The sequence below is a fragment of the Rhopalosiphum padi genome, chromosome 4 (genome assembly GCF_020882245.1).
Source record: "Rhopalosiphum padi isolate XX-2018 chromosome 4, ASM2088224v1, whole genome shotgun sequence".
Lineage (NCBI taxonomy): Eukaryota > Metazoa > Arthropoda > Insecta > Hemiptera > Aphididae > Rhopalosiphum > Rhopalosiphum padi.
Genome location: NC_083600.1, coordinates 29,191,126 through 29,206,857, shown reverse-complemented (window position 1 = coordinate 29,206,857; position 15,732 = coordinate 29,191,126). Strand labels below are relative to the sequence as shown.

Genomic DNA, 15,732 nt, shown 5'->3' with positions numbered 1-15,732 from the left:
GCCGTCAGTATACTTCAGTGTTGTATACCTATAAGCGGTGGCGATTGGATGGCGGTGATCAAAGCTCGGTGTTTATAGGTCCTAGTGTCCTACGAATATAAACAAACACGAATTCTAACCAAATCCGACTGACGGAATATTATTGCTTGATGAGCCTATTCGACATTTAGATAATACCAAGAGGTTTTCATTACCCAAATTTCTGGATCAGGATCGAGTTATTGAACGAACTCGTTATTATTTGTAAACAGCACTTCATCCCCTGTTGGCCAAAGTATGCAGCCGGCCAGGGATCGAGAAAAATCCTCCAGCAATGTGGTAATTGTGTTTTTTCACGTCTCATCTTTAGATTTCTTTAAGAAATGTTTATATTTTAGAAACCCAATTACTCGTTAAAATTTACATTGGCTGGTCACACCAAAGCTGTGTCGTCAGTAAAATTCAGTCCAAATGGCGAATGGCTAGCGAGTTCATGTAAGTTACTTTCTTGAATTTTAGAGTTTGTAATATATTTTTGATATGAACTGTGTTTTATATTTGATGTTATATATTAATAACTTAAGGAAAAATTAAAAAATACTAAAAAACCTTATGTCTAGTGTTTAAATTATAAATAAGCTAATTAAGGTATCTTATCACATTTTACTAATTCTTACATGCATTATATGAATGGAAATTGTTGATACAGGAACTTGATTGCAGATTGTTAATTATATCATTCATCTCTTTAAGATTCATCAAATTTTCAAAAATACACGAGCCACGTTTATTAGTTACAGACAAAATATATTAGTATAATAATATTAATAATGTATTAACTAATATTCAATACTAATAAATTACTAAATTAAGTGTCAACATACCACAAATTTCATCATTATTAAAATGGATATTACAACTTATTTTATAATATTAATACCTAATATAATACACAAATACACTTTAGTTTGTAGAGAACAATATGGTAAAATAGTAAAATAAAAGACTAATGCCGGGTTGTGTGGAAATTTGATTAATTTAGTTGTTAGATAAAATGTAATGAATCAATCGTAGGCCACTAAATCATGTTTAAGAGACTTTTATCTTACTATTGTTTCATTATATGTGTGTATATAGTGTAAAAGCAGTAAAATAAAAATTTTAAAAATGGAGGGAGTATAATTTTTTGCGTGCTCATTATGGATACAGGCATAAAAAATTATACACTTTTTTAAAATCATTTTACATTATTGTAAAATACCCGGTAAAATATGTTTGGTGTCACATACTTCAATATATATTTTGAAATATACTTAAATAAATGTATTTTGTTAATTTTAGTTAGGTATATTAAAATAAATTTGATTATTTTATAATATATGACTTATTTAATTTATTAATTATTGTTTTTAGCTGCTGACAAATTGATCAAGATTTGGGGTGCTTATGATGGCAAGTTTGAAAAGTCTATTGCTGGACATAAATTAGGAATCAGCGATGTCAGTTGGTCATCAGATAGTCGTCTTTTAGTATCTGCCTCAGATGACAAGACTTTAAAAGTTTGGGAATTAAGTTCGGTAAGAATTATTTTGTAGTTATTATATTATGTAATCTAATTATGAGTGGTTTAAGATATTTTAGTCTTTATTTATTATTGAGTGAATATACCTGCAGGTGTTTTATCCATCTAAATAACATGCAAAATAATAATTTCTTATTCAATTTAGAAGAACTAATTTGTATTAAATATTTATCTTTTATAATAAAATAATAATAATAATTTACCTATTATATAGTTTAAAGTTAAAGATATAATCTGTGTTTGTACTTGGCTCTTCTAGATATTAGTTTTCCTGTAAGCTATGTTAGTAAAATATTACAATTTAAAAATGTTCAGTATCGAACAAAAATTGAAATATTGTAAAAATGTCTATGTACAAACATGATAACTTTTTTTAGCTTTATGGCTGGTATGTATTAGGTTAATTTACTGTAATATTAGAGAACACCCCCAATACTGAGTCTGCTCAATACAATTTTGGTTTATTGTAAATTTGTAAGCTGGAGACAACACTATGGCATCTTCTTGAAAAAGATTAATTATTATTTTTATTTAAATTTTTTCAGTCAAAATGTGTCAAGACGCTTAAAGGCCATAGTAACTATGTTTTTTGTTGTAATTTTAATCCACAATCAAATTTAATCGCTTCTGGATCTGTAAGTTACTAATATTTAGTAACTATCATAATTCTATTTTTTATATAATATTTATTATTTTAGTTTGATGAAAGTGTAAGAATTTGGGAAGTAAAAAGTGGTAAGTGTCTGAAAACACTTCCTGCTCATTCTGATCCAGTTAGTGCTGTTCATTTTAATAGAGATGGATCTCTTGTGGTCTCTAGTAGTTACGATGGTTTATGGTAATATCTTTTAAAGTTTATGTATATCTAATACATATTTTATATTTTTGTTTGATTTGTTTTTAACCTTAGTCGTATTTGGGATACTGCCAGTGGTCAATGTTTAAAAACACTGATCGATGATGACAATCCACCTGTTTCATTCGTAAAATTCTCACCTAATGGAAAGTACATCTTGGCAGCCACCCTTGATAATACACTAAAATTATGGGATTACACAAAAGGCAAATGTCTTAAAACTTATGTTGGCCATAAAAATGAGAAATACTGTATATTCGCAAATTTTTCTGTGACTGGTGGAAAAGTAAGTGTTAAAATTTAATTATTACAATATTAAGTACATGCTAATTTTGATTGTTTATATTATTTTAGTGGATAGTTTCGGGATCTGAAGACAATATGGTATATATTTGGAATTTACAATCAAAAGAAATTGTACAAAAATTACAAGGTCATACAGGTAAACATGTTTTGAATCTCTATAAAAGTTATTATTTGTATTTCATTTTTACTTTGTTACTTTTTAAACTTAACCATTGTATGTATAGTATGTATCTAGGCTCTAGGACATTGTTATTTTATAAAATTATGTAAAACATTTTTAGATTATCTCTACTAAATAAATAAAAATTATCTTTTTAAGAAGAGTTAAATTAATAATGAAAATATGTAATTTTATTGTTGAAACAAGAACTTGTAGTATCATTTTATTAAACATATCTTAATTCAAAAATGTCATCTCTAAACCTTATTAAAAAAAAAATTTCTTTATTATGAAAAAATACAATAAACTCTCTTTCAAATTTAGTTAAATTAAAAATCACAGATCACAAACCTAAGTTTATATATTTTTTTATTATTAATGAAATATTAACAGAAATTATTATTGCAGTAATATTTTAACAGATAACACAAAAAGATGACTTCAAGCTCATATATTTTTAAATTTTAAGTTTCATAATGATTGACAGCTTTTAAGAATATACCACATTTGCATTTGTTCCCATGTTAAAAGCACATATCTTAACAAATTGTTGCTTAATAGTTTAAGTTTAAATTATTGAGTTTAAAAATTAGAATGAATCTATCAATTATGAAACTTAATCTGTTAATTTTATCTGTATTTGAAAGTCATTTTTTATGATAACTCGGTTTGTTACGATTAATGAGTATTTTTAAATTGCAATATTTTATGTACTCAAAACTCACTAAAAAATTGGGTTATTGAAAAACATTAACTTTTAAATACAGATAATGTTTTCTCATTAAGTTTCATTTAATTTTTAAAATATAGAATCTAAAAATGAATTCCAGAACATACATTTGCCATGATGACACATCAAATTTGTTTTTTAATAATTTTTTTAAATTGGTTTACAGATGTAGTTTTGTGTACTTCATGTCATCCAACAGCAAATATAATTGCGTCAGCAGCATTAGAAAACGACAAGACAATAAAACTATGGAAAAGTGATACTTAAAGATTAATTTAAAGTTTAATTATTATTTTGTATAATATGTATAAAGGGAATGGTTATATTCTCCTGCCTTGTGACTATAGTCTTATTTTCATTGTAATCAACTGTAAAATTACTTACAGTAATAGTAATAGTTAAATTATTATTTTTACTATTTTTTCTTATTTTTTTGCTCAAAACTTAAATATTATTTATTAAATCAAATATACAATTGTATTGCCTTCAAATATAATAAAAGATAATTTGCCTCAAAATAAATTATCTACAATGTTTAAAGATTATATATTGTACAAAATATGACTGCTTTATCACAAGTAAAATACTAAAATCTTAAAATTGATTATAAATATTTAATTTATGAAATATTAATAGACATGTAGTGTAGTATGTTTTATATTAAAGTTTTTAAATTTCATTTCACTTTTAAGTTTGTATGTCCTAAGATAATTAATTGTTTACTGTCAATAATTTTAAAAATCAATACTGTCAATGAATCCAAGTATTAATTTAATTTTAAAATTTACAATAATACATTGCAGTTCATATATTTTATATATTATTTGTTTACAAGTAAATTATTTTGTACTTTTATAAATTGTAAAGTATTTTTCTGGAACTTTTAATTATGTTTTTAAAACTTTAAGTACATAATTCTAATAATAGAAATAAATTGAACTCAAAATGGTATTTTTTGTTCTTGGGTACCGCTTATATATTTATTCTAATACTTGTTTAAAATATGTTGTAATACAAAAATTAGTTTTGATGAAATGTATAATATTAATAAATTGTATGTTAAAATAAAGCAAATTTCTATCATTTTAACTAATATTACAGTCATTAAAAATAACAATGTACTATTACGATTACAGTTATACTAAATTTCTAAATTAATAGTGTGACTGGGTCTGTGAATTACTTATACATTCACAAACATTGCTTTTTACTATAGTAACTTGCAGTGATGGTTATTAACTATTTAATTCCTAATTCCTCTAGATTGGCATGAATAATTTTATGGTGTTAATTGGTAAAAGCTTAAAATTAATCTACATTTTTGGAATTATTTTGTGTATACAAACTATGATAAAAGTAATATTTTCTAGTCCCTATAAATAATATTGTCGAGTTACAATTTCGACAAATTTAAACTTCAAATTTCTATAAAAAATATACAGTATTAATTTAAGCTTTCTGTAGAGTTACATTTAAAAAATATTTAATCATAAAAATGTATAAGATTTAGCTATAATAATTTATAACATTTTTCACAATTAAATGATTTGCACATTTTCATGATTTTTCGACATCAAACATTAAATGTTTACAAAAAATAATTGTATTTTTAATATTATTTTAGTATTTTATCAGGACAACAATTTTAAAAAAAAATTTCATCGAGTATAGTAGATACTGATAATTTTGAACTATGGAATTATTTTTTGTATGAATATCATAATTATTAAGTTATTTATAACCTATCCAATGTCTTTAACATTTCAAATATATTATCAAAATTTACATCAACAATCAATTTTTATTTTTTTTAAGCATTTCATTTTATCATTATATATCATCATATATTTAAATTTTGTACTACACTGTATAGCCAAAAATTTAAAAATTATTTATTTGTATGGAGTTTAATAATATCATATTCATTAGCTATGATTTTTAAATATCAATATTGAGTATCCTTTAATTTGTTAATAAACTATTAATTATTTGTAATGTTGAAGGTAAAATAATATCAACTATCAAATTTTATTTATAAACAATTGTGATATTTAATTTATTATTGTGTTCCTGTCAGCTATAAAATATATAAAAAAAAACCCAAAAGTTACATATAAGAACAAATAGTATAATATGTTATTAACTTATATATTTTAGAAAACTTATTTTAAAATTATTTATCTTTTATAAAAATAAAGATTTTCACCTAAAATGTTAGTCATTATGTGTAAATTGATGGAGAAAAAAGCTAAGAGAACAAAAAATTGGTAAATGACCAAAATTATTTTAAAAAAAAAAATCTCAAATTATTATTCATAGCTCTAACAGTATACTGAGTCTAGTTCCCTGTTCCTTGAGCTAAGTAAAAATATATTTTATTATTTGGTAATATGATTTATAAGTGTCTCTGTGTTTGACTGTAAACTTGCTTCATAAAAAACCGATTTAACTCTTTACATTAAAACTCATTTACAATACGAATAAACACTGAACACTGTTGAGTATATTCTTATGTAAGATAATAAATAGAACATTTTTTTTTACTTCAATTTTAATGCATAAAAAAAAACAATTTCCTAATAATTAATATATTCTATTACATTAATTATCTAGATTTTATTGTATATCAAGATCAGAACAATTATAAAAATTAAGAATAAGTAAAGTTTAAAAAACAATTATTACAACTATTTTTATCTAATGCACATACATTTTGTTTTTAGATTTAATATTATTAAGATAATTCTTAGTAACAACAATTCTTAATTCATTTTATGTAATAATTCAAAAATATTAGTGACATAGTTAATATAGTTAATTAAGTGTTAAAAACTTGTTTCATCATTATAATAAATTTACATAATACTATGTATATTATATTTATAGTAAGACATGTTTTAGACTTTTTTTTGTGACAAAAAAAAGATTTTATTTATGTGTTTATTTTTCTTAAGTGTAAAAAAATAATTTTCAAGAAATGTGAAGAATATGACTCCATTTCATTTATTTTTACTTTGTTTTCCATTGTTGCAGTGCCTAGAAATTTAAAACAAACATTTTCTAATATTAAATTGTATTCAAGGTATTTATTAAGTATTGATTAAATTTAAATATTATAAAAATGTATAACACACAGTATAATATATTAAATAGTATAATGTTTACCTATCACTAATCATAAATAAGTAATTCTGTATTTTCAACATTTTAATTAATATTTAAAATTTAAACGCAATCTTCAAAACAGTCTTTATGGTATGAGCAAACATTATTTACCTTCCATAAAATGATTAAAAGTACATTTCATTAAGTAGAATAATAATTAATAAATTAACATAGTTGTGATAAAATAACAATAATAGTTATTTTGGATAAATTTTATATTCTGACAGTAGTACATTTGATCAATATATAATTTAAAATATTTAAGTTACTATTTATAATTTTGTTTTAAAATACTTAACAAAAATAATTGAATATCCTAAACCTTAATTGCTTATGTCTTAATAATATTAGTTACACTGTTTAGTTATTAACTAGATACCTATTAAGAATAATACATTTTTACAATGTTGAATAGAAAAAAAACATTTTTCATTGTTAAGCTCAAGCAGAGTTCAATAAATAATAATTTATAGATATATTTAGATCTTAATTTTTTTTCAAATTAAAATCGTTCATTCACATATTTTGATAATTTGTTTCCTTGAGTTAAGTTTTCATAATATTACATTACATTTATTAATATCAAATTTAAATAAATAATGATCTTAACAGTATCATCCATATTCCAAAGACAATAATTAAAAGAAAACTAATAATACATCAAAGTATAATAAATGTAGGTAGTTAAAAATTAAATTTTTTCTTATATTTTATTTAATTAAATTTTTCATATTTTAATTTTAAAAATAAATAAGAGAACACACATCATATTAATTAGTTTTTTATTTAATTACCACAATTTGTGATTGTAGATTAACATTTTATATTTTTATTAAAATAAAACTTAATTCAACTCAATAATATAGTGTTATTTCATTAGACAGTATAATATAATTTACGGAATGATTAATTTTAATCAATTCATTAAGAAAATAGATATATTATTTACTTACATGTGTTACTGACTAAATTTAAGTAAAATGGTATGATTTATGCTATTAGAAATTATTTACATTCTTGTTTTGTTTATAAAGCTCGACATCTACAATTCACAAAGATAATTTTAATTTGTTTTATAGACAAAATTCCATGTAATTTTATTAAAATTATAAAACAAATTAAAACTAAGGTAGAATCAAAGTAAAATTTGGCTTTATTTTTTTTATTATTTTTATTATGCTTATTTTCAGTCTTCTTTTTATTCAAATGGAAGTTTAGCTATTTTGATAAATATTTGGTCGTCATCTATATTACCACTTCTTATTATATTTAAATTAAAGCAAACATTGTATATGTCTGTTAATGCCCTTGTAAATTGTAAAGCCGAGTATAAATAACTAAATGAAAAACCGTTATTTTTTATAATTCATCAAGTATGCAACAATCATTACACCACCACTAAGAGCTAAAACTCCAATTCCTAAATTTCTCAATGGATAAAACCACGACCTTTTGATTTGTTCCCATTTTTCTTGCTCTTTTTGTTTTCTCTTCATTATTTTTAATTTGTCGGCCATAATTTTGGTTTTTTCTGCCTCTCCTTCAGCTTTGTTCTTGTTACGTTCGTCTTTGGTATTTGTTGTATTCATACGACTAAAATAAAATAAATAAAGTAAGAAATTCAATACATAAAATATTATTTTAAACATAATTAATGAAATTGCATACTCATTAGATTTAGATAAATCGAGATCTCTAGGAGGTGGTAATGGTGGTGGAGTTGATTCATTTTCATCACTATCAGATTCTGACACTAACGATTCTTCATCATCATAATCATCTTCATCCTGCTGCCTTAATGATTCCATACGAGGGGGCGGTAAGGGGGGTGCTTCACTACTTAATTCGCTATCACTACTTTCACAGTCTGATTCGCTTATATTATTCAACAGTGAGCCATCTAAACTAGGTAAATTATCCTAAAACAAACGCATATAGATTATATATATTATTATCTGAAAAATTCAAAATAAAATTTCATTTTTGAATTTTTTATACTGTTAAAAGATGTGATTTAAATTTGTATTATACTTAGGAACCTTTTGAACAAAAAAGCTAAAATATACAAATACTGAATATATCAATTTCTGGGACTTGTTAAATATAATAAATATTTTATAATACTAAATTGACTTATTAAAAAAAAATATTAACATACTCCTTCTCGAATAAAAAAATATTAACCTACTTTTTTTTCAATATTTGTTTAATGATATAAACTGTGTGTTATAAAAACCACTATTATATATTGCACCAGTTAAATTGTTATTAAAGTACTAAAAACACATAGTACATGTATTCTTACTGAACAAAATATAAAAATAATACATTTTTCTGCTGTATATATTTTTTAAATGTTTAAAAAATAAAATTAGGGTATTGGCCCACTGAGCACAATCCACCTCTACAAATCAAGAACTGTTAAATTATTTATTGATTTTATTTTATTATAATAAAGAAAGTAAAGAACATTTTATGAAGAAAAATATAATTAAGTTGGAGATAGATGAAAGAACAATAATTAAAGGTAAAATATATTAATAAACATATTTAATCATAAACTTTCAAATAATAACATTAAATTAGATTTTTTTTTTAAATAAAATTATTTACCTCATTATCCGCTTCCCAATTTGAATCAAGGGCTTCAATAACACTTTGGTATACAAATCGAAGTTGTTCGGGAGCCTGAACAAGTCCCAATCTACATTTTCTCATTTCTGCTAGTAATGTACGTATGTGAACATAGTTTAAGCCTTCTGGTGTATTCATCTACATTAAATACATAATTTATTTTATGCTTTAAATTAAAATTTAATCGCTTAATTTATTCACTTTTATAAGGCAGGAATCTATTAGACAAAATGTTCCCGAACGACCTATTCCTGCAGAACAATGAACGACAATCGGTCCGTGAGATGGATCAAGACTACCACTACGTCTAACATCTCTGAGAAATCGTAAAAATGGTGTGGGTGTTTTGGGTACTCCAAAATCTGGCCAATCAGTATAATGGAAATGATAAATTTCACGAGATTCTCCAGAATCTAAGTCATTAAGTCTAAAATAAAAAGAAATTAATGATTTTTTTTAAACAAACAAAACTGATTTATTCTTACTTTAAAACACTTAGTGCATAAAACCCATGATTGATTTTAGAGACAAATTCTACAGATAGACCAACATCATTCCATACAAATTTATCATTATCCTTTTTTTTCTTTGGCCAATATTGATGACATTTAAGCTTAAGGAAAAAAATGTTATATAAATAATTAATTGAAATATAGTATAAAATATATATTTTACTTTTTTCTTTTCGATAACTTTGTTCAACATTACGATGGCTTTAGAACTTTGTTCCCACACCATAAGCCAAAAATGAGAAGTGCTGTTTTCTAAGGGTCCTTGAGTCAGTATATACTGCCTTTCACAATTACATACCTAAATCAACAAAATATAAAAATTATTTGTACATTTTTATTTTTACATAAACACTAGATTCATCAATTATGCTAAGCCCCATTTTTTTTAAATTGTGCATTTCTACAAAGGAACCAAAGGATAAGGATGAAACAAAGAGGGTTCTAAGGAATGACATAAAAATTTTAGATAGATATTTTTATACATGATGCCTAAGACCAAATCTCAAAAATATCAGGTCTATGGATCTAAAAAATAGAACTTAATGTTCAGTATAAAGGAAAGTATTTTGGAATAACATTGAACTAATTACTGAAATTTAAGATTAATTTGAAATACTACAGTATAAACTAAGAACTTAATATAGAAACTAATAAGAATCTTATGAGGAGCAAGTGCTACTATCCTAATAATTGCAAAAATGAAGATAGTGTTCATTACAGCAGAATAAGCAGTTTTGGTTTGATCAAAAAGCACCCATTTAGGAAAGGCTGGCTACAATTTATCTATAATATGGAATTAATAGTGAATAAAAACAAGACTAAATATATGGTGATGACTAGGAATGCAATAGTAAAAGGAAAATCGCAGTATTGAATAATTTACTTTTGAGCAAGTAGGCTTAAAATGCTGGGACCTAATACAAACGAAAAAAACTAAATACATAATGAAATTAGGATGAGACAAATGCAGAAAATAGATTTTACTTCACAATAAGAGAAATATTCTCATCCAAGTTACTGTTAAGATGCACAAAGGAGAACCTATATGTACATCAGACCCATAGTGACAAACACATGCGAGACGTGGACTAATATTCAAAGAGATGAAGAAAAACTAGTGTTTCGAGAGAAAAATATATGGACCAGTCTATACAATAATAACCTTAGTAGTTTCCAAAGAATATGGTCCTAAATGAACCATTATAAGTTTTAGAAGAAGAAGAAGAAGATGGATCAAAGGGATGGGATCATACATAGTGGATTGCCCTATATGATTACATTAAAATATTCTGTCAGTAACAAGGAGAGAAGTTTTGTCATGTCGAACAAAGTATAATATGTATAGTAGTAAATACTACAATGAAACTATTGTTAAAATTATTTAACATAAATGTTATTCTTACTTGTACAAGATTGGCATTTATGTAAGATACATTTCCTCTCTTTAGGATAATTCTAGTTTCATCATAAGGCGAAACATCTTGATATCTATTTAATGCCTTATTTTGTGGTTTCTTTGCTTCATCAGATGTTTTCTTAATTTTTGAACTTTCTACTTCAACAAACTGAAAAAAAAAAATCAAAAATTAAAAAATTCTATAGTTAATTAATCCAATACGAATCATACATCAAAATTAAGTTAACTAAAATTAAAACATTAACGAACTAATAATTAACCACTTCAATATATTTTTAATAAAGAACATCACATTTGTTCAAAATAAATACGTGTATTATCTGTTTTGACTGTTTTTAATTTAATTGTACTGGTAAATGTTTGTTCCATCTCCAAAAATTATTAAGGTAGGACATTTTATCCCCTGGAAGTAAATAGATTTAGGACTTTTGGCCACTGATAAAATATTGATTATAGGACATTTGGTCAGACGGTTTTAAATTATTATTTAATAAAAAAAAAAAAATTATATATTAATTTTGAATTTTACATAAATAACCATAATAATAATAAAATTAGAAATAATTTAAATCAATCTAACATTGCTTATAACTCCTAAGGACAAAATATCCTTGCTTAATATTTTGGGAGGCAAAACATCCGTAAACTCGATTTTTTGATGGGGATGAAACATTCAATGTATCATAATTTTTAAACTATATAAGAGATTGTATATTTGTCTGAATATTTCTAAAGTAAAATTAATTTATTACCGTGCTGGAAACAAAATAATTTTTGTTATAATTATTATTTTTAGTTTATTGTACACATTTTAGATATTAAGTCGTATATTATAGTTTACACCATTTAAACTAGGAAACAGTTATACATTAGGTATGATAAATTACTTTAAAATATGAAATCTTGTATTTTTCACTAGCTAAAGCTGTTTGAGACTACTTATTATACTTATATTGTCAATTTAAAAATTATATTTTTTTAAATTAATAATTATTATATATTTATCTGTAATACCATATCATGTTTTTAATTTGGTTTAAAAAACATTATTAACATTTTATTTTTATTTTATACAGTAAGTATTCATCCACAAACTATAATAAAGATAGTTATAATATTATTGATGTATGGATACGGCGTTTGAATAAAATACATAGGTACTAATATCTATATTAACTTAATAGTAGATTAAACAATTTAATTATACAATGAAATAAATAGAATATAACGCATACTCATTGAGTCATTATATTGTTTACACAACCATTAAATGTACTTACTCTGAACGTGATGTTCCACATATTCTTCGATTCTATGTCGTTAAATTCATCTTGTAATCTTTTTTTCACTTGTTGATCGGTATGCATATTGAATTTTTGATATACCTTTAAATAAAATGCAAAATGTTTGTTTTCTGAATATTTTCTAGTTTCAAGCAATCAAAAAGTGTGTACCTGTTTGGTAATCACGGTGTAATCTACAAAAAGTTATTAATACTTAAACACAAAGTATATAATTTTATATTACAAATAAAAATATATATTATTCAAATATAATATTAAAATAAATCGTAAAAAAATTTACTAAATAGTAAATTGCAGTTCATAACTAAAACTGCAATCAATATAGTGTAGGTATTCATTTTTTATCACGACATTCTGTAATAAATGTATTACATTCACGATTGTTATCATCAGTGTGAACCACCACGTAGGACAAAATAACCAACTAAACCAACACGAATAATCACTGACGTTTTGTTCTATTGGCCGGTGGCGGTGACGGTCCAAATGTGATTAAAGATAAAGTTTATACAGATGATATGAACCACGATGTAGAGAAGATCAGCTCGACTTCTCTACATCGTGATAATATGAACAACTACACAAAACATGAGCGTCTCCACAACAACCATGGTTCGACCACGGAAGGTTGTGCGCACAATAACAGAAAAATAAACATTGTGCCAGATAATGGTACTCCGTTATCTATAAGTTTTATATTATTATTATTGCATAGAGTTACAGTATAAATACGGTATCTATATCTAACGTCGTAATAATAATAGTAATAATATTCCGTGAGTTGATGCAAATTTATTCAATTGCAAAATTCATTCATTTTCACAACACCGGATCCGATTCTTCATTACACATCGGGTGCTCTGTTTGAGTAAGTGTGATCGCCGGACTTAATCCAGTTTGACATTGCTCGGTCGTCTGTACATAATGTATATGTAAATTGTATATATTGTCAATGACCCAATAATTAATACACAATAGTGTCCTAGAGACATCTATACACGTTTCTCTCCCGTGTCCTCGAAATTACAATAATTGCCATTTTATTCTCTAAACAATTATTTTGATTTCGCAACTTTTTTTTAAGGTTTTTTTACTACTGTGGCATTGGCATCTCACTCTTATTGTAACTTTTGGTAATTTATTGTTAACTCTGGTTTTTAGAATCATTTGAGGAGCGTGTGTCGCGTTGTATGGCTCGTAAAAATAAAGAAAACAAAAACATGGCTCTATCGACCATGTTACGGGATGAAGGCGATAGCAGTGAAGAAGATTACCGACGAAAACGAGACAAGAACAATCAGGTATTTTTAAATTCTTGCATTATATTTTTTTTTGTCTATATTTATGTATTTTTTTTTTAACTTGTCAGGCGGTTAAAAGAAGTCGAGTCAAAAGTAGAATGCGCACTCAACAAACATTGCAACGTGTGAATCAATTAAAAACAGAGAATGATATACTTGAAGAAAAAATTAAACTTTTAAGTAAAGAACTAGGATTTTTAAAAGAACTATTCATGGCACAAGCTGGTAAGATTTAATGATAATATCAGTATATCATCATAACTTAAATTTATGCTTATTTTATTATATTTTAGGGACATCACAAATTGAACTCCCCAAATCCGTTGACCTTAAAACTTTATTGAGCGACACTACATCAGATATTTTGGATAATGATTTAGCAAAACCTCAAACTTCGTCATAAGTATAATATAATTTGTTTAATTTTATGGGCACAGTGTATTTTATAAGTAAAAATTATGTTATGAGTCATATTGATTTAATCATTTTTTAAATATTTTTGTCCCATACTCAAAAAAAGATATTTATTTGTTAATATTGATTAGGTTATGGATTTAAAATAGCTTAAATCATTTTTATATGGTTTTATTAATATTTGTCTAATTGTGTGTATGTTGTGCAATATTTATATTTATATTTATTTTTTCAAACAATTGTACAATTTGAAAAAAAAATTTTAATGAATGTTTAATATTTGTATTATGAGTTTTTTATTTCTACAGAAGATGAATGACCCGAGTTGAAAAATGGGGATAGTTAAAGTTCATACAAGAATATACAACAAAGAGGGTTGTTGCCTTGTTGATTAGTAATTCATTTTTATAAGTAAAATTATTTCCTGGTCTATAAACAAAATATTATTTTGAAAGTCTCAAAAAATTAGTTCAATTTTATTTTTAAAATAATGACATAATTAATCTAATTAAAGATTTGTCGAACAACCTCTGTCACTATCATTCATCAAAAATAATCATTATGATGCAAGATTCAATTCCAACAAATCAATATATAAAGTTAAGTACTTTTTATCGCACTGCTGTGCAACTGATTCTTCAGTCTATCCAGTGGTTGAGTGTTTATAATATTTTTTAATACTAGTGTCATAGGTCAACTTTTATCAATTGACTTATAATAATAATTTTTTTTTTTATTAAAATGAAAGAGATAGTAACCTTAAAACGTATTACTGTGAAGCAACATTTTTCCTAAAAATAATAAACTATTAGTTATATATAATTGATTAATTGCAACATAAATTTTTATTGTTGAACTATTGTACAAATACCATAGGATAAAATATCAACACTTATAATAGAATATTTGTATATATTTTCTTCATTGTGCAATTAAGGGAACGGTGAATTGATATCAGTTATTTATTTGTACATTACGTAGAGAAAAAAAACGTTTCACATATTTAAAACATTTGATGTGTAAATATGTTGATTATTGACCTATTGTGAAATTTAAAGTGGAGTATACTATCTGGTTGATTAAATTAAAGTTTAAAATAACATATTAATCAATTAATAATAACTTCAAGTTTAAATAATAGAAGACATTTATTATGTTTGATAATTAATTGGTTAGTATACAATAACAATTATTGGTTCTATAATTTAATGTTAACGTAGGACTCAATACATTGAGTGAATGATAAATTATTTTATTCATCAGTGGTATACTGGTATGTTTTTAATTTTTATAGCAATAATTTTAATGAAGAGAATATTATAGATTTATAATTACACCTTAATACTTAAATTAGTAAAATTATATCTCTTGT

At 24.3% G+C, this 15,732-nt stretch overlaps 3 protein-coding genes across 6 annotated transcripts; 2 read left to right on the top strand and 1 right to left on the bottom strand.

Moving 5' to 3' along the window:
- The first annotated feature begins 47 nt into the window (after nucleotides 1-47).
- Nucleotides 48-4,702, top strand: LOC132928597 (protein will die slowly). Its single transcript, XM_060993391.1, has 8 exons — nucleotides 48-318; nucleotides 378-474; nucleotides 1,393-1,556; nucleotides 2,107-2,196; nucleotides 2,260-2,399; nucleotides 2,472-2,703; nucleotides 2,772-2,859; nucleotides 3,780-4,702. The coding sequence occupies exons 1-8, from the start codon at nucleotides 277-279 to the stop codon at nucleotides 3,878-3,880; spliced, it is 954 nt and encodes a 317-aa protein (XP_060849374.1). The 5' UTR covers nucleotides 48-276; the 3' UTR covers nucleotides 3,881-4,702.
- A 1,703-nt stretch (nucleotides 4,703-6,405) lies between these two features.
- LOC132929482 (tyrosine-protein phosphatase non-receptor type 2) lies at nucleotides 6,406-12,982 on the bottom strand. 2 transcript variants are annotated; one of them, XM_060994862.1, is made up of 10 exons: nucleotides 12,796-12,982; nucleotides 12,622-12,726; nucleotides 11,328-11,489; nucleotides 10,088-10,222; nucleotides 9,898-10,025; nucleotides 9,614-9,839; nucleotides 9,392-9,550; nucleotides 8,447-8,697; nucleotides 8,228-8,371; nucleotides 6,406-6,649 (listed from the first exon to the last, which is right to left on the bottom strand). In XM_060994862.1, exons 2-10 carry the CDS (start codon nucleotides 12,706-12,708, stop codon nucleotides 6,613-6,615), a joined length of 1,329 nt encoding a protein of 442 aa, XP_060850845.1. In that variant the 5' UTR covers nucleotides 12,709-12,726; nucleotides 12,796-12,982; the 3' UTR covers nucleotides 6,406-6,612. The 2 variants fall into 2 exon arrangements, with proteins under 2 accessions (XP_060850845.1, XP_060850844.1); XM_060994861.1 differs by lacking the exon at nucleotides 6,406-6,649 and having other exon boundaries at nucleotides 6,680-8,371; nucleotides 12,796-12,981.
- Nucleotides 12,983-13,279: 297 nt separating this feature from the next.
- Nucleotides 13,280-14,645, top strand: LOC132929484 (CCAAT/enhancer-binding protein gamma). Of its 3 annotated transcripts, none has more exons than XM_060994864.1 (4): nucleotides 13,280-13,571; nucleotides 13,807-13,946; nucleotides 14,015-14,171; nucleotides 14,240-14,645. In XM_060994864.1, the coding sequence occupies exons 2-4, from the start codon at nucleotides 13,836-13,838 to the stop codon at nucleotides 14,347-14,349; spliced, it is 378 nt and encodes a 125-aa protein (XP_060850847.1). In that variant the 5' UTR covers nucleotides 13,280-13,571; nucleotides 13,807-13,835; the 3' UTR covers nucleotides 14,350-14,645. The 3 variants fall into 3 exon arrangements, with proteins under 3 accessions (XP_060850847.1, XP_060850846.1, XP_060850848.1); XM_060994863.1 differs by having other exon boundaries at nucleotides 13,287-13,513; XM_060994865.1 differs by lacking the exon at nucleotides 13,280-13,571 and adding an exon at nucleotides 13,598-13,729.
- Nucleotides 14,646-15,732: the final 1,087 nt, after the last annotated feature.